The following is a 24626-nucleotide window of genomic DNA, read 5'->3' as shown; positions in this document are numbered from 1 at the left end:
CGGTGAGCGGGGCGTGCACTTGCAGAATGAAGGATCTGAAGCCCCGGATACTGGTTGTAGGGGTCGTTTGGGCGCGAAGTGGCTGCGCGGCCGGGGGTGGGTGCACAGGCGACAACCTGTGGAAGCGACGATAGCCTACGTGGGTTGCGGCTTGTGCGGGCGGCGGTGGCCTGCGCGGGTTGTGGCCTGTGTGGGTGGCGGCGGCCTGTGTGGGTGGCGGCGACCTATGGAGGTCGTGGCCTGTGTGGGTGGTGGCGGCATGTGTGGGCGACGGCGGCCTACGCGGGCGGTAGCTTGCGCACGCAAGTGGCCTGCACAAGCGGTGGCCTATGCGGGCGACCGGCTGCGCGGGCGACGGTCTGCATAGATAGCGGACGGCTTGGGAGGGACCTGGGTGGGCGGCGACCTGCACGGGTTGAGGGATGGCCTGCGAGGGCGGACGACCAGTGGTGGCAGTAGCGACATCAGCAACAGTGGCGGTTCGTGAGGGGAGAGGGCTAGGGCAAATCTTCCAAGAAGAAAGAAACTTCAATTCTTGAAAATAAATTCGCCAAATGTTTCTTGCAACATTGACCTACATATAGGCCTTGGAGGAAAGAGAAAATACGAGAAATAAAATAAAGTAGATGGCGTGTTATAGTGTCATGTCAAAGGGAAGTTCTGGATCTGGCGTTGACCACGTGTCATGATGCGGGACGTGTCGTGTGGAAGTGGAGAAGCGTTTGATGCCGACGCCTCTGATGCCGGTGCGTTGACTTGGTCGTTATCAAGGCGGTTCTTTAGTTGATGTTGGCGATGAGTCAGGATGAGGGGCGTCTCGGATGACGGTGGCGGCGCGTCCGAAGATGATGCACTGACCTCGTCGCCACCACCTTTGCTCGAGCAAGCACCCCATTTGCCAAGCGAACCGCCACTGTTGCCTCCACCTCCGCCTCTGTCATCCGCCTTGGACAACAACAAGAATCTTCAAACACCCTTCAATGACCTTAGGCCCACCAGGCTAGGCAGGTCCAATAATCCTCTCACGCCGCGAGAAAGCTCGTTAGCGGGAGGAAGCCAAAACAGGCCCCAAAAAAGAAACCCATGGGCCTCTTTATGAGGCTTCCCAAGCTGTTGGACTGGCTGCCTCGCAAGGTGCACGGGAGGCCTGTCAGGCTTTTCCCACACAAGGCCCCACACCGGAGTTGAGGTAGGCGTCACTTGCAGTTCGACCACAACCCCCTGTCATTTGCAACAGACTTTCTCCGCGCACTCGGCTGGTGATCAAAGAGCGGGAGCACTCTGACCCGGAAGAAGAATTAGGACTACCCCCGCCCCATCGTCGGCACCGGAATGCGGAGCGGGAGGTCGACGATAGGGAGGAGTATTCTCCAAGGCACCGTCCCATTCGCCCTCTCTTTTTGCCGGCCGTCATGCCTCAACACGATCGGGGAGGTGGGTTTGGGGAGACCAAGTCAGGAGCTGATGAGGACGAGGACGTTGACTACCCTCCTCATCTATAGCAATTCTGAGCTTGGCAGGGTCGTCAAAATCACCACCATCGAACTATAGAGATTCTTAAATTCACGGGGGGAAACCTAGAACGTTGGATATTTCATGTGGAGCATTACTTCCATGCTTACCCTGCTAGAGACGTTGAATGCCTCCGGGTGGTGGTGTCGTACATGGAAGGCAGGCTTCCTCAATTGGGTCGATTTTAAGAGGCAACTTTACCATTGATTTTGGCTTACAACCAACTATTCAAATTGCAGCAATTGAGGTCGGTGAACAACCTCGTATCATCCTTCGTAGACATCGTGGGATATTTGCCTGAAGTGTCTGACGAAACGGCCATGCATGCACTTTACTCGGCCTTGAAGCCATCGTTGCAAGCAGAGTTCAATCACAGAGAGCCACGTACCACTGAATATCTCATCGACTGCGCCTTCAAGGCGTTACGATCAATGGCACAAGTGGATGTGGCATCGACTTGGAAGAGCGCTCCGGGAACCCACACCTAGACCAACTCCCTTAGGGGACAGGGTTTGGTAACCTTTCCAGCATGTTCCATTGGTACCCCACCATCTCGACCAGCTCGCCAAGTCTGCCTCACATCGGAGGAGCTGGCGGCCCAAGCCCAACGAGCCCAAGGACTGTGCTTCCAATGCAACGAGAAGTTTACCCGGGCCACGCTTGCCACAAAACTCTGAACGTCTCTATGGTGATGAACACCGAGGACTCCACAGGCATCATGGAGGACCCTAATGAGGATGAACCACTCGTTATGACTCGTCACAAAGACCAGCAACTGGAATTCCGACAATTATCACTACACGCGGTTACTAGTATGTCATCACCACACTCCTTGAGGTTACGAGGGATTATATGTCGGCACGAGGTCATCATTCTAATAATTTCTGAAGCACCGGATAACTTCATTGACGATGCCTTGGCGCGCTCACTGGGCCTTGATAGGGTACTCATGTCACCCTATAGAATCTGTTATGGCGAAAACAAGCGGTGGCAACAAGGGTCCTACGTCCGCTCAAGAGTCCATCTTCACCTCCAAGGCTATTCTACTTGAGCATCCTTCCACCTCATCCTAGACCTCTTCCTTGACGTCATTTTGGGCTTCGCATGACTATGTACCTTAGGATGGACAGTGACACAATGGGATCTTCTTCTGTTGAAATTCCAAGTTGATGGCGTATGGCACACTTTACGGGGCTACCCAGGTTTCACAAGTCTCAAGGCTCCCCTAGCGGTTTTTCGACGACAGCCAACTCAGGCCATTGGGCCTTGCCTATACAAGCTCTCCGTGAGCTAGGCTTCATTGTCACCAACCGAACGCGGTGATATAATGAAGTCCCTCTGCCATGCCCGCTTCCAGAGGATTTTCAAGACAATCATGTTGCTTCCTCCCCATCGCCCATGCGACCATCACATCATGCTACTACCAGACACATGAATGGTGCATTGCCACCCTTATCAATACTCCCACCTTCAAAAAAATGCACTGGAAGAACTCGTGGAAGAGCAACTAGCATCCGATATTATACGAATGTTCTGCAACCTTTATTCGAGCCCAATGTTATTGGTGAAGAAAAAATTGGGCGGTTGGAGGTTTTGTGTGGACTACCCGGCCCTCAATAACATCACTGTTCCCAATCGATATCCAATCCCAGTGGTTGACAAACTCCTCGAAGATATCCAAGGTATGGCAATTTTCTCACAATTGGACCTTCGGTCGGATTACCACTAAATTTGCATGCAGGCAACAGACATCAAGAAGACGGCATTCCACACCCACGTGGGGCATTATGAGTATGTGGTGATGTCGTTCGGTCTTTGGAATGCCCCAGCCACGTTCCAAGCACTCATAAACTCCGTCTTCCAAACTACTCTTACGCAAGTTAGTTTTGGTATTCTTCGATGACATTCTCATCTACATGCTCACAGATGATGACCATCATGCACATCTGCTGCAAGTTCATTAGTTTCTGGCAGTCCATCAATTATGTATCAACCCAAAGAAGTGTTCATTTGCTCAACCAAAACTCGAATACCTAAGCCGTTGGATTTCGGCCAAAGGTGTCACCACGGATGCTAGGAAAGTGGAAGCTGTCCAACATGGCCACCTCCATAGAACATCCACCAGCTTCAAGGGTTCTTGGGGCTGGCATGCTATTATTGACATTTTGTGGCAGGGTATGTGGTGCAAGCGTGGCCACTCACCCAACTGCTTAAAAAGGGGGCTTTGTCGTGGTCACTAGAAGCTCAACAAGCTTTTGAGAACTTGAAGCGCTCCTTGTCATTAGCTCTAGTTCTGGCCCTTCCTGACTTCTCCCAACCGTTTGTAGTCGATACCGGCGCATCCAGCGTGGGAGTGGGGGCGGGCCTCTTCCAGAAATAATGCATTATTGCCTTCTTTAGTCAGGCGCTGCCCCCCACGGTGTGGACTCGTTCTGCATATGAGGGGGAACTTGTGGCCATCATCCTAGCGGTCAGCAAATGGAGGCACTACATCGTGTTTTGAGAGTTCATCATATGTACCAATCGATGCAGTTTGAAACATCTAATGATAGATGCTCTTTCACGCCAACCCACCGCCATCACGTTGTTCGTGACAGTCCCGTCACAGTCTTTTTGGGGTAACATAGACGATGTTCGTCGAGAAGTGGCTCTCAACCTTGACTCTTGGTCCAGAACCTACGAGAAAATCCAAGTATCCCCAGCAAATATTCGTTATCAAATGATATCTTCTCCATGCACGTCGCCTGCTTCTCCCAGCGACATCCACCCTCACTCTGCATATTCTCCATGAACTTCATGATGGAGCCATCGGGGGTCATTGGGGATTTTTAAAGACCTACAAGCGAGTATCACAATAGCTCTATTTGAAGGGAATGAAGATCACTATCGAAGCCCATGTCAATGCATGCCCCATATGTCAACAATTCAAGACATCTTCGGTGTCTGCAACTGAACTTCTAAAACCCCTGCCTATTCCACAACAGATATGGGAGGATATATCCATGGATTTTGTCCAAGGCCTACCCAAGTCGGGCAAAGTTGATAGCATTCTAGTGGTTATCGATTGCCTCAGCGAATACTACCATTTCATCGGCCTTAGTCTTCCCTTCTCTGCGCATGACATGGCGGACACCTTCGCTTAAGAAGTTGTGAAGCTACACGACATTCCATGCACCATTGTTTCTGACCAGGGCAGTATGTTCTTGAGCGCCTTCTAGCAAGGTCTTCACAAGCTGCAAGGCAAGCCGCTGAAGCACAACACTTGGAAATTGACGTCCAAACTGAGGAAGTGAATCGGAGCTTTGATGTATATCGCAGGTATCCTTCTAATAGGAATATTTGGAGTAACGTTTGAATTCTAATGATCAGTGAACTATTATCCCATCATAATTCACTTGGATTTACTCAAGGAATTCAATACAAACATCAATTAAGAAAAACATTGGATACATATTTATATATCAATAAAACTGAAAGTGCCATAAAAGCATGACAAGCTTGACAAGTACAAAATATTCATCAATGTATTTGTAATGGATTCCCATAAAAAGTTATGATATTGTGATATGTAAAACCACAAAGCATGCGATATGATATTTAGTCACCCAAAAGAAAGTCTTATGTTGAAAACATAAACTTCTGATTATGCTGTATTTCTTTTAAAGCCCCTAGTGTAAAATCTTAAAAGCATACATCCATTCATCGTTTGTAGACTTATGTAGGCTGTGATTTCATTCACCATGTAAACTAATGCTGAACCCACAAAATTTTTTAGAAACATCAACGTTTTCTATGATTTAGAGAAAGTTTTTGGCAAATTAGTTCACTATTCCTATATGAAAGGATGAGTTACCATTTATTTGTATTCAACAAAAACTTCTTTAGCACTAAAACACATGTAAACTATATCATACGAGTTATTGGGATAAATAGTTTTCCCCCTTGTCGTTAAATCACGATCAAATCTAACAGTTCATTTATCATATTAAAATTAAGAAGTATTTGAAAATTTAAAAGAGGGATAGACAAGTATACAGAGAACTTCTAGGCATGAAATAAAGAGACAATGATGCTGATAGATATACATGCGTAAATAGATTTATAAGGAGATATTTGCAATGAATGTGGGTGGAACAAACTTAGGATTTGATGAAATGAATTGTGTATAACTTGGAGTGTAAATTAAATGTACAAGTAGTTGTGTGATGACTATCATCAACTAAGGATATAACGAGAAATTGATATATTATGTTATGAAATGAATTAGGTTATGATATATTCGAAATCATAAATTAATGTTTTAACGGAACCCTAGAACCGTCATCTTTTATTAATATTTATCATGCATATATACAATTATATAAAGACAGTGAATTTTATTTACTAATATTCAATGTATTTTGGCTCAGAATTATATGGCCTAGAAGTCCATGAAATTTTTAATTCATTAAAATCAATCACTTATTATTATTCACATGCAACATTAATAAAAAAGCCATAAGAAGTGCGTTAGCAGGACATGAATAACATGAATGCTCATTTATAAATAGATTTTCCTAACATTCTTATCTTTTTCCTACATGGGGTTTTTATAAATAAATAAATATATGGAATAACAAGGTCTATCCGTGTTCATGTGTTGATGATGGCTGATCTGATAATTGTTTATGCAGATACACTTATGATGGATCATAGGTACTATATAGGGAAAGAGTTCACTAAATTGATTCATTTGAACCATTAAATCAAATGGTATCTAATTATCAACCATATCAATTCACTCCATGACTGCTTAAGTATTGATGGATATTATGTGGCCGTCAAGCCAATCACACTACCATGTTTATTTAAGTTCATTGAATAAAATATTTACGTTCATTATTAGTCTGTGTAATGTTTATAATGAAGTCCATGAATACGTGCAATGTCTTAGTGAATTATGATGATATCATAATACATTGATCACTTGTCTTTAAACATGTATTCTAAATATTCCTATTTGATGGATATTCGAGACGGATATCGAATTATCCGGATAGAATAACACTGGCTGATCCTACTTATACGATAAGTATAACTGATCTTGTGGCTATTAGTGTGGTGACAATAAGGATATATAGTGGGTTCTCTTTGGAGAAAGACTTTACTGAATTGATGTGTATGAATCCCTGAATGGTATTATACCTAAACCTCAATCAGGTTGATTCATGTCACGGTTGTATAAGTGATCCACTAACCTGAGACACCAAGGACATCTTGTGAATGGACATCAACATTTTGACTATGACTTATGAGCATCTAATCATGGGATTCAAACAAGTCATAGCTTGGATGTAGTAAGAAGCTAACGGAGATGATTGAGTGATCAAGACATGATCATCCGCCCGTGGTATAATAGGAACCAAGGACATCTTGTGAATGGACATCAACATTTTGACTATGACTTATGAGCATCTAATCATGGGATTCAAACAAGTCATAGCTTGGATGTAGTAAGAAGCTAACGGAGATGATTGAGTGATCAAGACATGATCATCCGCCCGTGGTATAATAGGAGATTGACTCAAAGAAGATGATGCAGAAAAATCCCTGGCCAGGGTAGTGAGGATATTAGAGAAGGAATTCTCCAATGATCCCCGTTACATATCAGTACTAGACGGATTAGGGTTTGACGATAAATCATACCCTAAGTCGTTCGAGAGTCTCGCGAGGATGATGAATATACATAAACGGTAACCGATGACAGTAAAGGTTCCATGAGAGAGTTCGAGACTACTCGATATCTTCTAGAGCACAAGGTGTTGCTTGGCACGCCACGAGCAGGAAACTTAACCTATCGATTAGGTTCAATCGATCCTTATTTAATTAATCTATATGTTGATATAGTTAATTAATAAGGTTGGTAAATAAATGTTATTGGGCCACTGAAGCTATTAACTAGAATGATACAGGGGCCTAGAGGGTCACACGCACAAGGTCATAAGGGCATTGATGGATATATTTTACTTTGTAAGATTTTTGAGAAAAACCTTTAGTGAAATATAAAGAGGGAAAGTGCTCTCATTTCAAGCACCCATGAAAGACAAATTTGAGAGCCCCCCTTTCTCCACTCATCCAATGAGAGTGTCTTCTTGGTGAGAAGATCTTCTAAATTTTCAAGAAGAGTTGAAGAAGAAGACGTGGAGATCCAAGCGCCGAGTGATTGCATGGATTCTTCTAGAGGCCAGACGCATGAATAGCTTTAGAACAATCTCGTAGCAGCAAAGTCAAGGGTGGAACGAGTTCCCCAAAAGGTACATTCAATGTATTATTTTAAAGATTGATCATAAATCGATCGACATGCTTCCGCATCCATGGAAACATGTTTTCCATGGACGAACCAAGGCACCGAACCCAAAAAGTATTCCTTATATCTAAGACACTAATAACATAACGTGGATAGACGATCATGTTTTGACTAATGACTTATGAGTCCATTATCATGGGTATCCAAACAGCCACATCTTAGATTTAATGAGAAATCCATGAAGATAGTGTTATATTCAATAATTGAATCAATTGTCTTCAATATTAGATGCCATATTGTCCAAAATGATGATGCAACAAAGTCATGAGGCAAGTTGGTGGAAATACCAAAAACATAAAATTTCTGATGTTTTCTCTATGCACTAGTAACAATGCGGCGATGATTGTTTTCACAACAAACATGTTTTGACAATTGACATGCCCAATATGATTCAAGAAGTGTCAAGTGGAAAAGGGACAATTCACGTACGATAACTGTTGACAGATAATTTTGACGCATGGGTGGCACAACTCCATTATCTTTTAAGGCATGCAATGTAACTTGGCACCCAATGTGTCGATGGACTGACTTAATGATTGGCCTGAACGTAAATGTGATTTTTAATTCACTTTTGATATGTAATTGATTAATTGGCATGAAACTCAATAAGCTAATCCGTATGTAGATCCCAGTTATGTGCATTGTGTTTTGCCCGTAGATATTTCCTGCCGTCCCTATATTGTGATGATCTTCCCACCTCATCCCCAGCATAAAATCTGGTTTTCTCACAACTATCCCAAGCATATTGTAAGATGAATATACATATCAAATTATAATGATTTAAATACGATTGAACATAATTAAGTGTTTATTACTATGACATTCAATAAACACAAGTTTAATATTTAACCAAATGATACTGGATACCATTTAAAAGTTATGGAGTGATTATTCGTACTCTAGATCTCGAGAAATGTAAAACAGTTCTGCATATAATGCCCCAAGTTATAAAAGTCTCTAAAGTTTTCCTGACAAAATTAATATTCACAAAAAATTATTGGTTGATTCTGCAAAGGTGATAAATACTTGTTACATAGGCTTAAAAATAGGCAAGAAATGACATAATTTCGTCCATACAACGAAGTTAGCATATAATTAGGAATGCACTGCGCATACATGAGAAATTAAAGTGCATAAGCTGCCGTGATTCTAGTTTACTCAACATAGGAGATGATAAGAACTCAATAACAAAATAATTATGACAAGGAGTCAATGTTCATTCTTTTATAAAATGAACATTACAAAGTCAACATAGGCGAGTTTACGAGCGGGACCGAAAAACTTTAGGTTACAAAGTCAATTCAGGTTATGAAGTAAATGAATCAACTTTACGAAGTGAGAAACGATTCGTCAACAATTCATCATTATATGTGAAAAAAAACATAACCTTGCCACTCCGTCGCTTCTTCGCTCCGCTCCTGCTCTTAAACTCGCGTCTCAGTCGATTACTTGGATTAGTGACTTGGCTTGTTCAGCAGAGAGCCACTTTTTTATTGCAAAACGTCTATTTTTTTCCAATTACAAAGTGACTTTCTTTGTAACCTTTGTTGATTAGCTTCTGAGAAATCAGAACCTTTGGAATCTGAAGATATACATGAAGACATTCAATCATATTAACTAAGAGAGATGAATATATTAAAACTTTAAAATTGTCTTTTTTCATACTGCATGTTCTATTGTTCTTACAACACCCCCTTGTTGGGTATAAGAAATTCCCTCTCTTCCCTAGAGATCCTGTCCTTCAAGTTCCTTCCCAAGCTCGAAGCTTTGGTGGCGGGAGTTTTTCTGGAACAGAGCTGCAGATCAGAGATGAGCCGCTACGATGGCCGCGCGGGCGACCCAGATTCTTACCGCGATAGAAGAAGGCAAAGCTTTGATTTTTTTCTCATTCTATGGGCAAATATAGCCGCGCAGGAGGAGCTATTGGTAGGAAAATGAACGAATTTTGATTTTCTTGATTGCAGCGATGTGGGTCTTGGCAGTTCTCAGAGCTATGTGAGGAGCTCAGAGGCGTCCAGTCAGAGGGAGAAGAAGACTTCCTCGGAGCTTGATGGGTTCACTCCTTTTGAGAAGAACTTCTATGTTGAAACCCCTTCAGTCGCGTCCATGACTCATGAAGAAGTGGAGGCGTATCGTCGTCGAAGGGAGATATCTGTTGAGGGGCGCGATGTTCCGAAGCCCGTGCGAGAGTTTCGTGATAGCGGATTCCCCGGTACTAGACACAATTTATCGGATGGATATTTTAATTTGTTTCTTTTGCATTTCATCGATTATGGGATTACGTGCTGATTGTTTTGTGATGATTTAAATCCTTGTTTGATGTTCTACACCTATCACTTAAATCCTTGTATTCTCTTTCAATCGTGAATAGATCATTGGGGTTTTGATGTTGTCTAATGTGTCGTTATGAGCTAGTTTTTTTGAATGTAATGTTTAAGTTTCTTTTTCAGTGAATTAGTGATGCTTAGGCAGTTATATTCAGATCATTAGTTTACCATTTAAAATATCTGTTGAATTTGTTATATTAAAGGGGGGATTCTGTTGTTTTAGTCGTCAAAGTACGATCTTTTGTTACCATCTTCTGTGAATACCTTCACGCTATTTGTTTAGTCTGTTGAATCCGCGTCAGATTTTCAATGACAATGACAGGGCCAGTTTACTAGATTCTCCAGTTGTCAGTGTATGCGCTTATTAGTTTCAAATTTGATTCTCAGTTTTTTGCAGAGGCTAAACCATGAAGTTATTTGACGCCTTATACTTGAATTTTTTTTCTTCTTAATATCGACGTTTTGGTTCGGATTCCTAATAATTAACTGAGTCTGCTGATTCTGGTTAGTAGAGTTATATCAGAAAACCTCTAAGGTTATATTCCTGACTGTAAAACTAAAATCTCGTCATGGATTTATCTATGGGCATTTTAGCGTGATAGTTGCATGGATATTCCTGTGTATAATTCACAAAAAAAGTTTGCGAGAAAAGTTCTGGTTTATATAATTTTTTGCAATCTCCAGATTACGTCTTGCAGGAAATTTTAAAAGCTGGCTTTGTTGAACCAACGCCAATCCAAGCTCAGGGCTGGCCAATGGCTTTGAAAGGGCGTGATCTTATTGGCATCGCTGAAACAGGATCAGGAAAGACGCTAGCATACTTGTTACCTGCCATTGTTCATGTGAACGCCCAGCCATTTCTAGGTAGAATACATATATTATTATATCATCGTCTTGATGATTCATCTTTAAAATCAAATTAATTATTATTTTTTAGAGTTTTTTAATAATTACTTTTTATTTTACCTTCAGCACCGGGGGACGGCCCTATAGTTCTCGTTCTTGCTCCCACGCGCGAGTTAGCTGTCCAAATTCAACAAGAGGCAGCGAAGTTCGGTGCCTCCTCAAAGATAAAAAACACATGTATTTATGGTGGAGTTCCAAAGGGCCCCCAGATTCGTGACCTTCAGAAAGGTTTGTAGCTGAGAAGTGATTTTTTGTTCATTTTTCTATAATAAAATCTTCACTGGCTTAGTTCTTCTGTTAAGGAGTTGAGATCGTTATTGCTACACCCGGGCGGCTAATTGATATGATGGAATCAAATCACACTAATCTGAGAAGGGTCACATATCTTGTTCTGGATGAAGCTGATCGGATGTTGGACATGGGGTTTGAGCCTCAAATCAGAAAGATCGTTACTCAGGTTCTTCAAATTTACATAATACAAAAAATTTTAACGTTGTAAATCATTCAGCAATTTCTGCTGATTTCATTTCTTTTTTTGGGGTTAGATCCGGCCTGATCGTCAAACTCTTTACTGGAGCGCAACATGGCCAAAGGAGGTTGAGATACTCGCGAGGCAGTTCTTGTTTGATCCTTATAAGGTACCATATTTGGATTATGCCCTTGAGAAATTGGCGTCCAGGAAGAAAACATAATCATCTTCTTAAGTTTTGTCATGGTCCTCGTCTGTGACCAGGATATCGATGACAAAGATGTCGTGATTATCCTATTGCAGATGAATGATGAGGACAATGACGGCTCATCAGCGTCCCCTCTTCATCTGAGAGTGGCAATGGGTCAGTGATGAGCCATCATCATCCCCTTCATTTGTATGTGCCAGGATGATTATGACATCTGCATCATCAATGTTGATGCCCCCGTACAAAGGCAATACCGATGACACAGTTGTCATTGTCATCACACGCAGACAGATGACGAGGACAATGATTATTGATCATCGTCATCAAGGATGATTATATTTAATGCCCTTGCATTTTATCCTCCTCATCAAACATTAATATTTGTGGCATATGATGCAGGTGGTCATCGGTTCCAAGGACCTAACGGCTAATCGTTCTATTAAACAACATGTTGAGGTCGTTTCGGAGAACCAGAAGTATAACAAGTAGGGGGATCATACTTGAACGAAATCATAGTATTTATCTAATTATTAATTGAAAGACCAACGTATAAAACCACTTTCTTCTAACCAGGCTGGTGATGCTGCTTGAAGACATCATGGATGGCAGCCGGATCTTGATCTTTGTCGACACGAAGAAGGGCTGCGATCAAATCACGAGGCAACTTCGCACAGATGGGTGGCCAGCGCTCTCAATCCACGGAGACAAAAGCCAGGCAGAGAGAGACTGGGTCCTCTCAGAATTCAAAGCTGGGAAGAGTCCAATTATGATTGCTACCGATGTTGCTGCTCGAGGGCTAGGTGAGAATCATTATTAATTTTATTTTTTGCGCATATTCTTTGTCAATTTTCTCAGTTACTGTTGTCAGATGTTAAGGACGTGAAATATGTGGTCAACTATGACTTTCCCGGGTCCCTGGAGGATTATGTTCATCGGATAGGAAGAACTGGCAGAGCTGGCGCAAAAGGAACGGCCTACACTTTCTTTACGGCGGCGAATGGTAGATTTGCCAAAGATCTCACTAAGATACTGGAGGAAGCTGGTCAGAAAGTCAGTGCTGACTTAGCCAAGATGGCTCGCGCGGCTCCTCCGCCTTTCCCAGGTCAGCCTCCTCTTTATTTTTAATCCTTCTGACTTAGATCCACTGACAAAGCCATTATAGGTCTCGGTGGGCCGACTGACCGAGGGAGGTTATTTGGGTCTGGCCGCTTTGGAACCTAATGGAGATGTAAGGTGCGCATTTTGGGACTAATCACTGGAAGGAAGATCGTTTTGAGCCTCTCTCTCTCTCTTTTTAAGTGTTTATCATATAATCTGGTTGGAATGGTAGTCTAGGTGGTCGTAGTGTGAAGCAACTGTGTGCTAACATCTCTGGTTTTTATCGGTGCCTGTAAATTTCATTGTTGGGGGAAGGAAGAGCATTGCATAAACCTATCAGTGTGTGGTCTCATTTTGGAATCCAGTTTTTTTGGGGCTGAGAACTTCAGCTGTTCTTACATCATTAAGAGTTACAATGATTTCCTGGAATTAAATTTTTTTAGCTGGGATTATTTGATGCATGTCTTTTATTGAGACTACTGTTTTTACTCTGGTCTCCCATGCTATCAAGAGACAGAACAGACAATGAGTTATTGGAGTTGCTGGGACTGAGAAGGTAATATGGAGAGGGTGTTGGGTTGAACCGACTGTCAATCTGCCCACTTCGGTGGGTCCGGTAAGTCCATCCAAGGTTCAGTTAGGCTGACCTGATCGGATAGGCAAACCCTATCAACCTTGAGCCAACTACTAGTTCAGTTGACTTAATGTATAATTGGATGACCATCAAACAGTAGGATTATGCTCAAAATTATGTCTACCGTCTTTGAATCAGGTACATGTTCGAGTGGTTATATGAGGCATAGTGTTCTACTATGACTCCAATTTTGCCTATCTCATTATAAGAAATGTAGTGGGTCTTTGGACGTTATTCTAGAGCAAATTAATGCCCCAATCCCATGCCTCATGGAAACTCAAAAGTCCGTATTATAGAGAACATCAGTGCATATTGCACATCTTTTTTTTTTCTTAATGCACAAGAACGCTTATCTTCAACTACATTGACCTTTTGCAAAAGGACTACCCTGTCTGAGTTTTTAAGTGTTCTTTGTCTTAAGCTCTATTTGCTTTCTTATTTGCACTTTGGCCTCTAGATAGTTGGCAAGTATTTTTATTTGGACGGTCAAAATTATTTTTGACAGGAATCGATCATTGGAAAGTGTAAGGCTGAAGTGAAGGTAATAAATAGAGGCTGCCATGGTGGTGATTAGAGAGAATCCAATGCTGTTAAAGGGTGATGTAAATATAGTATAATGAATGAGCTATGCACATGATAAAACGCATAGATATGTGTTAAATAATAACTAGTAAACTAATGCTGAGGATTAGACTAATGTTAGAGACGTTGTGAGCTCTCATTGATGGGTTTAGGTTATATACAGAGTTGAACTGAATCCATGTATAACTCAAATATTCTCCCTAGAATGAGTAGTCATTTTAGTCATATTCTCCCTTCGTTTATAAGTCATCATTTAATAAATAATGAGATTTCATTGGATCTTCGCTATTGGGTGATTTGAATGCAGCATGATGTATACATAATTTCAGGAATATCAGCTGACACAAAGATTAAACCTGAATAAATAGTTTTTAATTATGATATTTATGTTTTAGAGTTTAACCCATGAATTTGTATAAAAATGATACTCACACAAATAAATTTAGCGTGTATTAGATGAGTATGGGTTGTCTCCATGAGGAGCATTGTTTATGGATCTAATGCTCTTTTAAATGATGAAAGGATAAGGATAAGATGTTTAAAATATGAGACTATGATGTGATAGAAGTGATGAGGTGAAATGGTGGTAATAACTATTTGATAAGGTTAAGATGAATAATAGTAACAGTTACAAGTAGCATTTTGATGGATGAGATGAAAGAGTGATGATCGATACAGAAGAAGAATAACAAAGAAGGTTCCACCAGGACCACAATGATTCTCTTATGCCAGCAAGCCTATCCTCGTCTCTATTGACATCAGTTAAGCCCTTAGGACAAAAAGGACACTCATGGATCTTTAAAACCTGGCTCTCTGTCAATTAGCCTTTCAAAGGAGGAATTAAGTTCCAAGATCTTTTAAATAAAAGTTGGGGAATCATCTTTTAGATCCAACTGCATGAATGGTTAGAGGAGATAAATATGAAGATCCCTCAAATTTATGCTCCATTAGTCGTCTGGATTGTCAGATGTGAATCTCAAAAGTTGCAGGATTGTGAGCCATTGATTCAATCCAAAGATTTATTTCTTTGCATTGCTGCCACTGTGACTTCACATTAGGGTTCTGCATATTTAACCACTCTGAAACTCCTCTCAATGATTACCCAGATTTTTACACCCCATTCTTAATCAATGGCTGTTGTAGCACCATGTGTCCCTGCATCATATGAGACAAAAGAAATGAATAAAAAAGTCATCGAATACATTTTTTGATGCGGCACCACGCCTACCCATGCTGATGTAATACGTCACAACAATATGCGCAATGTGTGTTCAGTAATGATGATGAATGCGCTTTTAAAGAGATCTCACGAGCAGTAAGGACGGTCCGATGGTGGGGCGAAAGCACAGTAACTTCGGGTCGGGGAACAGGTCAGGGAAGACTCGGTGTGACCCTTCGATTCTACCGAACAAGCACGACGAGAGGGACGTTCTACGACCCGGTGGAGTTCTTCCCACAAGACGGTGATCGGATCGTCAATCGCAAGGAACGTCCTACCTCTGGACAGTGGTGGCTAGCCTAACCGATCTCTAATGTTAATAGGCGACAGCGGAATTCGATAGAGGACGACGGCACTGAAGGAAACAATAATACTGTTAAAGATGAAGGGATAACGAGAAGGAACCTGATGGCGCCCCGCCAACAACGGTTAGTCTAGAGAATGTCGGGGCGATACCCAAGAGCAGGGACAGTGAAGTACGTCCAGAATATCCACCACGGGACACCACGGCCGGCAGCGGACGGCACAGTCGTCGATCAGGAGCCCCGAGACGGACCAGCTGGGCGTGGGAGGGTCGACGTTCGGTTTAGAAACCGGGACGTGGAGGCGCGCCGGGGCTGCGCCACAAAACGCAGGCGGGGCCTGCAGGGGCGCGGGACGGCCGCCAGGGAAGTACTCCGGGCCGGGCAACAAGGACGTTGGGAGCCGATGCGCCGGGCAACGAGGTGAGCGCCGGCAGCGCCGTTGGGTGCAGAGGCAGGCGCGCGATGCGGTCCGCGATCGGCGTAGTCGGCGGTGTGGTCGTGCGGGCTCGGCGATCTCTTGGTCCAGGCCGCGGCTAGCGAGCGGGGAACTGGGCTCTCCCGAGGGGACGGAGGTGCACGGTGTCAGGTATACCAGGGACGCGGATCGCCCGCGAAACACGGCAGAACCAAGGTCGGACGTCCGTTCAGGAGGCGACCAGGCAGAGGTCGCAGCGGAGGGCGAGCTCGTCCGTCGATCGGGAAGTGTCCTCTCCGTAGGGCGATCCGTGGCAGCAGGAAGAAGCCGGAGCGTCGGCCACGGGCGGCGGATCAGTCCGAACCAGAGCTCGCAAGGGGAGGAGGAGGCGGAAGGTGAACAGTCCTCTGGTAGCTGGCCAGAGGAGGAAGATGACAACTTGCTATTTGTGAACTAACGTGAAAGAAACAACGTAATGCAAAAATGTTATTTTCCAAAAGACTCTCTAACTGCCCTTGGGCATGCCTTCCCCTTATATAGGGGGGGGGGGAAGGGTGCCAAGAGGCCAAGGACTAGGGGAGGGATCCGTCGCGTGACGTGGCCCTCCTCTTTACACGAAATTTCAATGAAAGAGAACAAAACGTAAAAGACGGAATCGGTCCAACACACGACCCGATCCGGTATTACAATTAAGCAAATGACAAAGAAAAAACTTACTTCGAGTACTTGAATTCGGGGTCGCGTACGTCGGCACGAGCGGCTCGGATAGGTCGAACGCGTCCCGTGTCGGTGTCGGTGTCGTCGCAATGGTCCCCCATCACATGCCATGACCAAGTGTAAACTTATTGGTGTTACATGTGTGCTCTGTTGGGTTCTAGAGGCCTTAACATGGATGAAGACGATGATTCAACACAGCGAGAGCCACATAACAGAATCATAATGGCATCATTAAAACCATGTAATGAAGTACTTTTGCATGGATTGCATCCGTGATTTCTTGGATCCTAGAGCGAGACGAGTCGAGCTGCTAAAGTGTGCAACCTCTAGACGTATCCACGTGATCCTCAACACTTCGAATCTCCTCCTCGTTGACGAGCCCCACTCTTTCTTTGTCGTCATCGTTACGTCATCCCGATTGCATCGGGGTTAGAGACGGGGTGTGGGGAGAAGGGGAAAGAAGAGGAAAGGCCTTTGAACAATTATGGCATGGGTGAATTTGGTTCAGGGCCTTCCCCTATTTATACTACGTGGGTATTTTTCATAAAACCTCCAAAACTTAAGTATATCTTCCGATGTCCAAAAGACCATTTGCGTGTGACCCTCTAGGCCCATGTATCAGTCTAGTTAACGACTCCAGTGGCCCAATAACCTATATTGTCCTTATAAATTAGTTAACGATATCATCGTATAGATTAATTAGTGTCAGATCGATTTAACCCAATCGATAGGTTGAGTCTCCAACACGTGAGGTGCCAAGCTACACCTCATATTCTAGAAGATACAAAAGAGTGTGTATCGTCTCACTCATGGAACCTGTTCATCATCGGTTACTGTGTAAGTATAATCCCCCATCTACTTGACGCTCCTTGGATGACTTAGGGTATGGTCAACTGTCAAACCCTAATCGGTCATCCGAGTTAGTACTGATGCATTCAGAAATCATCAGAGAACTTTTCTCCCTATATTTCACTGCCTTGGCCAAAGACTTAATCGTATCATCTTCCTTCAGCTGTCACCTCTTATATCAAGGGTGGACGATCCCATTTTGACCACTCAATCGTCTTCATGAACTTCTTGATGTACCCAAACTAAGACCGTTTAGAATCCCATGATAAGAGACTCGTTGGCAATAGTCAAAGTATTACCGTCCGTCCACAAGACGTGATGATGTGAATCGACTTTGGTGTCTCAGGTCTAAGGACCACTTACACATTCATGATGTGAATCGACCTGATTAACAGTTTGGTAAATACCCTTCAGGGATTCATACGGATCAATTCGGTAAACTTTTTACACTAAAGCGCGCCCACTATCTATCCTTAGTGTCTCCACACTAATGGCTACGGGACCGGCTATACTCATCATATGAGTGATGCTAAATAGTGCTATTATATACGGATACTTTAATGCCCTTCTCGCTTATCCTTCGAATATGAATGTTTAGAAAACATGCTTCAAGACTAATGATCTCCTTATTACGACCTCATCATAATCCACTAAGTCCGATCATGTATTCATTGACTTCATTATAAGCATCACACGTGCACTATGATGAATGTGTTGTATTGATGAACATGGAATGAGATGTGGAATGTGTTATTGGCTTCCGACCACATATATTTTCCATCAAAGCATACCCAAAAAATCTTTCCATAATTAATTAAAAATTTTAGGATATTATTGTGGTTGATTATTTGCACCACTCTGAGTATTTTCATTGCATGTATTATTTTGTTTTTTGAGGAGGTTTTATGAGCATGGAGAAATATTAGTCATTTATATCAAGGTAATTGCAAGCTTTTTAAGGATGAACAAACTGTTTTAATTTATTATTCAAATGTTCTTTATGAAGGAATAATTTTATTCATTTATAGCAGAATGGCTTACAATGGGGATTAAGATAGACAGAATTTTTTGAAAAAAGATCCTTTGTTCTTTCCCACACTGGAAAATAAAAGAAATTGTAATTTTTTTCACCCCGGTTTCTGATAAGAAAAATTCACAGTGGTTTTTATCTTATGTTTTGAGAAGAAAGTTCATGGTTTTTTTGACCCAGCATTCTGATATGAAAGGTTCAGGCTGTTTTCACCCTATGTTCTAATAGGAACACTAGTTTTTGAATCTTTCTTCTCTCATTGAAAGAAGAGAATTAATTCTTGCTCCCTGCTATGGTAGCATGTTAAAAGTATTTTGGTTCTTGCTCACTAGATGACATTCTTTGAGAACTCTTGCATAAAATTTTGAGATTCTTTCTTCCGTGGGTTTTTGTGCATTTTTACCTGGTAATCTTTCTCTGCGATCTTTCTCTGCACTACTACATGTGTGATTTCCCTCTGTGCGTTCTTCTCTGATAGTTTTTCTTTCATTATCTTTCAAGAAATTAGGTATTACTGATTTTCTGATTGTATGGTGATGTCATTCTCTGGTTTAACTAACAGTCTTATTATCTTCTGTAAGACTCCATCAACCTAATATTAGTATTCTGATTATCCATAAATACAAGAATTTTAAAATCAGAAAATTATGTTCGACATTTCATATCATCAATTTGATAGTAATTTCTTTCTGGAATTTTCCTACAACATTGAAAACAAAAATATCTCTGAAAATTTTCTACAACCTTGAAAAGTAAAGTATATTCGAAACTTTCTACCCTTAATAAACATCGAATCTCATTCTACAAATTTTGACTGCAATGAACTCTAAGTCCGTTTATGAAAATTTGTACATCAGTGAAAATTAGATCTAATTATGATACTTCAATAATATTTAACATTGAATCTCAATATCCAATTCATGATAGCATGAACTTCAATTTATTTTGAAATTTATACAACATTGAACATTAACTGTCTTTAGATTGAATTAAATCAAAATAATTATTTTATTTTAAAAAAAATTCTCCAGAAAATTGTCTACAATATCAGATTGATATTTATCTTCATATATCTACACATTTAGTAATTAAATATATCTCTCCAAACCATGTCTATAGTATGACATAAAAATATTATCTGCAGATTTCTACAACTTCAATAAGTTGAATCTATCTCTCTACAAAACTGTCTACAGTATTAGACAATATTTTATCCAGAATTATATAGCTTAAATAAATTGAATCTATCTGATGGGAAATGGTTAATTGCCTTCCCTCTCTCTCTTCTCTCTCTTCTTTGACTTTTCTTCTCCCTCTCTACCTTCTATCTCTTTTCTTTTCTCTCTCTCTCTCTCTCACGTTGTTTCTCTTTCTCCTCCCTCAGCCCCCTTCTTTGACTTTTCTTCTCCCTCTCTCACGTTTTTTTCTCTCTCTCCTCACTCAACTCCTTTCTTTGTCTTTTCTTCTCCTCTTTTTCTCTTTCTTTCTCTCCTCTCTCACCCTCTTAACTGCCCAATATTGTTGACTATTCCACCATTCTCTTCCCTCTCTAATTTTCTTTCTCTCTCTCTCTTTTCTACAACTTGGGAATGGACTTTTCTCCAACCTCTCTCCCTCACCTTTCCCCCAAACTTCCTCTAGGTGAACCACCATTCTCTTTACCACTCTCTTAAACCACCATTTCGAATTGACAGTTTATTTTCTTTGTAACTGCATGTTTATTTTCCTATAAAAGGGCCATGAGTCAGCTTGTATGAAAACTTTAGCTTGAGAATTATTGTGAAGTTTTTTGTGAGAAAAGACTGATTCCTTGGTGATTTTCTGGCGATAATGGCAATGGGCAATGGGCCATCAACATAATGACTACGCGGCTTCTCTTCTTCAACATCCTCAACTCCTCTTGGGTTCCTCCTGTCTCTTTCTCCATACTTTAGCCTTTCCATCATTTTCCTGTCAACTTATCCCCATCATCCCTATCATTGAATACATTCCTTCATATTAATCCACCGTCTTCACCTAGTTCAACTTGTCCTCCTTCTTCACTTCATCGATTCTCACACCTTATCCCATCCAATTCATCCAATTTCATACTTCATCTAAACCACTTTCACTTTACCCATCTACATCCTTTGGTGCCGATCAAATCACACACTTTCATTTATCTATTTTCCACACCTTCCCCTCTCTTCATTCGCATCAGCTCGTGGAGCTGCAGATCAACGTCAATCAAGGCCATTCAACGTCAAGATATTCAAGCTATTGTCTCCCATCTCTGATGTACCTTGAGACACCTTAATTTTTTGAGATAATTCTGGTTCATGATAATAATTAATTTGCTCTAGTGATAGTTATTTTTACAATTTCCGGTGTTAAACTTTAGGCGATCATTTCAAATATCGCATTTAATTAGTTCATACATCAAAAGTATTACCAAAGTGTCTCGTTGAATCCCTGCCCCATTTATGTTGTCCCTTTCTATAGGATTAAACCATAGTCGGATCACCCTCAAGGAACACATAATTAACATTATATTTTTATTAGTTTATTAAATTCACGAATCCATTTTCATGTCCCACATCACTATCTCTCTACGAACTATCTACACTATCATATAAATATTATTTCTAAAATTTCTACAACTTTAATAAATTGAATATTCAAAACTCTGAATATAAAAATTATAGTAGTTCTTAAACTAGTGTAAAACATTGACTCATAGTGAAAAGAGTGGTGAGCGTTAATTCAAGAATATTAAAATTGAATTTACAAAAATATAATAGAATAATACTCAAAAACCAATTAAACCCCTTCTTGGGTTCTATGCCTTGGTTCAATCATGAAAACAAGTTTTTCCATGATTTCCAAAGCATTTATAGATTCATAATGAATCTTTAAATTCATACATCACAAGTAACTTATGAGGAATTTATTCCACTCATGACTTGCTCACTCTGACATTTATTCTGAAGCCATTCACATGCCCGCCCTCTAGAAGTATCTACGTGATCACATTGCTCTTGGATCTCCTCTTCCTCTTCTTCTTCTTCAACTCTCCTTGAAAATCTTGAATATCTTCTCTCCATGAAGACACTCGCCTTGGTTGAGTGGAGAAGAGATGAGAGTGGAGAAAGGGGGCTCCCAGTTTTGGCTGGCCTTAGCGCTTAAAATGGGTGTCCTTCCCATATTTATACTATACTAAAGTTTTTCTCAAAAACATGATAAGTAAAATATATTTATCGATGCCCCTATGAGCTTGTGTGTGTGACCCTCTATACCATGTATCATTCTAGTTAATGAATTTAGTGGCCCAAAAAGATTTCTTGACCAAAATTTTTACTTAAATATATCAAGATTTAGATTAATTAACCAAGGACCGATTTAACCCAATAAGTAGGTTAAGTTTCCAGCCCGTGGAGTGCCAAGCTATACCTTGTGCTCTAGAAGATACTTAGTAGTGTTAAAACTCTCTCATGAAACCTTTAACATCATCGGTTACTATTTATGTATGATCCTTCATTAGCGCGAGACTCTCAAATGACTTGTCAAACCCTAATCCATCATTCAATTAGTATTGACACGTAACAGGGATCATTGGAGAATGTCGTCTCCAATATTCTTGCTACCCTCCCCAAGGATTTTTTGCATCGTCTTCCTTGAGTCAATCTTCTCTTATGACAAGCGTAAATGATCCTATCCTGACCACTCAATCATCTCTCTGAACTTCTCACTACTTCTGAGCTATGGCTTGTTTGAATCCCATGATTAGAGGCTTGTAAGTCTTAGTTAAAATGTTGTCGTCCATCCGCGAGATGTCCTTGGTGTCTCAGGTCAACGGATCACTTATACAACCATGCCATGAATCAACTTGATTGGCATTTAGGTATAATATCAGTCAGGGATTCATACGGATCAATTCAGTGAACTCTTTCTCTAAAGATCACCCATTATTTGTCCTTGGTGTCTCCACACTAATAGCCACAAGATCAATTCTACTTATCTTTTAAGTAGGATCAGTTAGTGCTATTCTATCCAGATAATTTGATGTCCATCTCGACTATCCTTCGATTATGAATATTTAGAATACATGTTTAAAGACTAGTGATCACTGTAACATGATCTCATCATAATTCACTATGCCATTGCACATATTCATGAACTTCATTATAACCAACACACTAGAATAATAATGAATGTAGTATTTTAATCAATGAACTTAATTAAATCATGATGGTGTGATTTGGCTTGATGGCCACATAATTTCCATCACCCCTCTCATTAGTATTTCAATTTTTTCAAAAAAATAAACAAGTTGGTGAGTTTCTGTCATCCTTTAACCCAAAATTTTTGATGACACAACATCAAATGACCTCCTTTGACTTAGTCCCAAAGCCTTTTCTTGTTCAGAGCACAAATCTTTCATCTCATTGATCCCAAAGCCCACTAGCATAATGTTCATGTCAGTATATTAAGCTGATCTAGAAGTTCACACAATATAAAAATATTTCATGCTTATGCATATTCAGAGAAATTCAATAAGCAATCAGTCAACATATTTGACAAGAAAATATTTTGAAAATTCAACTGTCACAAGATGGTTCAATATATGTTCATTATACCTATAGCCTGATTCTTTTCTTCCCTTATCTTTATTTTTTATTTTAATGGATATTTACACCTTCTTATGATCAAAGTTACCAAAAGTTAATACATGTTGAAATCAGTATTCGTTGGTTGAACTCTCTTTGGAGTGCCTCTCAATGTTTGGCTCCTAATGCCTGTAACATTCAAAATAATACACATAAGACTATGAATCAAATAATCATCAATTCAAGAGATACTTAATAATAAGGAGGACTTCATTTCATGATGAATTTTTGAGTGAAGTTCTTAGCAATCATCCTGAGAATGGGATATTTGATTTAATTAAAGATTTCTTAATGCTCTCCTTCCCTCATATAACCTCTTAAATCCTGCATTAACTTTTTTATGATAAAATTTATTGATTCTTATAGGCATCATAAATAATTGTATTTCAATAAAAGATTCAAAAAACTGTTACCAAAAGTCTCCATTGATGATTTTCAGGCCAATTTAGCTGTCGGTATGAATTCTAGGCCAAACCATGGAAACCTGTACCCGAAAAATTATGATCCTCCATCATATCAATTTGGAGTGAGGTTAAAAACTGAAAAAATCTCAAAAGTAGCCTGAAGATATCTTCAGAAGGTGATATATCTTGCTTGCTCTTTGTAGTGCAAATTTCATCAAGACAGAGAGAAAATAAACAATAAGAAATTTGGAAAAATATACCTATTGTACTTCAAAAATGAAGGACGTGTCAGTAAATGGCGGGTTACAACTTACTGTTCTCATACGCAAGTCTTTTGGACATTTATAATTATCAATATGGTAGCCATTTCACCAAGAGTTTGGCTCCAAAAATTTCAGATGAATTTTGGTATATCCATGAAAATTTTTTATTGAAATATATGGAATTAAATGACTTTATTACTCTCTATCTAACCTTGGGAAAAAAATCAAGGAATTTATATATAATTATCTAATTTGCATACATGTGTACTCCATATCAAATTTGAAGTAACTTTCAATTGACCTATGTACTTATTAAATGATATAAATCATGTCTGTAAACAAGAAATATAAATTCACAGGCCTAATTAAACTATCTTACCAGTGCTAAAATATCATATTCCTTTATGAGGATGATGGACTTCATCCAAGCTTTCAAAAAATGTAGATCAAACCCTTTGGCTGGATGTTTAATGAAAAAACATATTAAAAAAATCAACAAGATAAATACTTACGAACTTTGAATTTTTTTATACTAGCGCTAATGTTCAAATATTGTTTGTGACATTAGCTTCTTGGATGTCAGCTTAGATGTCAAATTTTTGACCATGTATGAGAGTTGAGTTGAACTGAAGTAAAATCAAATAGATCCATAGATATTTTCTGTGACATATTTTTTGTCATAAACTCAGCAATGGT

The 24626-nt window shown here is 40.5% G+C and overlaps 1 protein-coding gene across 1 annotated transcript; it reads left to right on the top strand.

Moving 5' to 3' along the window:
• The first annotated feature begins 9551 nt into the window (after positions 1-9551).
• On the top strand, positions 9552-13264 carry RH20 (DEA(D/H)-box RNA helicase family protein). The gene is made up of 10 exons (XM_078572797.1): positions 9552-9723; positions 9823-10070; positions 10870-11049; positions 11158-11319; positions 11394-11548; positions 11637-11729; positions 12168-12253; positions 12342-12568; positions 12637-12870; positions 12931-13264. The coding sequence occupies exons 1-10, from the start codon at positions 9668-9670 to the stop codon at positions 12987-12989; spliced, it is 1500 nt and encodes a 499-aa protein (XP_078428923.1). The 5' UTR covers positions 9552-9667; the 3' UTR covers positions 12990-13264.
• Positions 13265-24626: the final 11362 nt, after the last annotated feature.

Source organism: Wolffia australiana, chromosome 3, assembly GCF_029677425.1.
Source record: "Wolffia australiana isolate 7733 chromosome 3, ASM2967742v1".
In the NCBI taxonomy this organism is placed as follows: Eukaryota; Viridiplantae; Streptophyta; class Magnoliopsida; order Alismatales; family Araceae; genus Wolffia; species Wolffia australiana.
This window is presented reverse-complemented; position numbering and strand designations above follow the sequence as displayed.

Excerpts from the sequence above, each read along its gene's own strand:
- RH20 (XM_078572797.1), top strand. The coding sequence starts at position 9,668 with ATGAGCCGCTACGATGGCCGCGCGGGCGACCCAGATTCTTACCGCGAT. Across the intron at positions 11,050-11,157 it reads GAACGCCCAGCCATTTCTAG|CACCGGGGGACGGCCCTATA; the intron begins GTAGAATACATA and ends TTTTACCTTCAG. Across the intron at positions 11,320-11,393 it reads GATTCGTGACCTTCAGAAAG|GAGTTGAGATCGTTATTGCT; the intron begins GTTTGTAGCTGA and ends TCTTCTGTTAAG.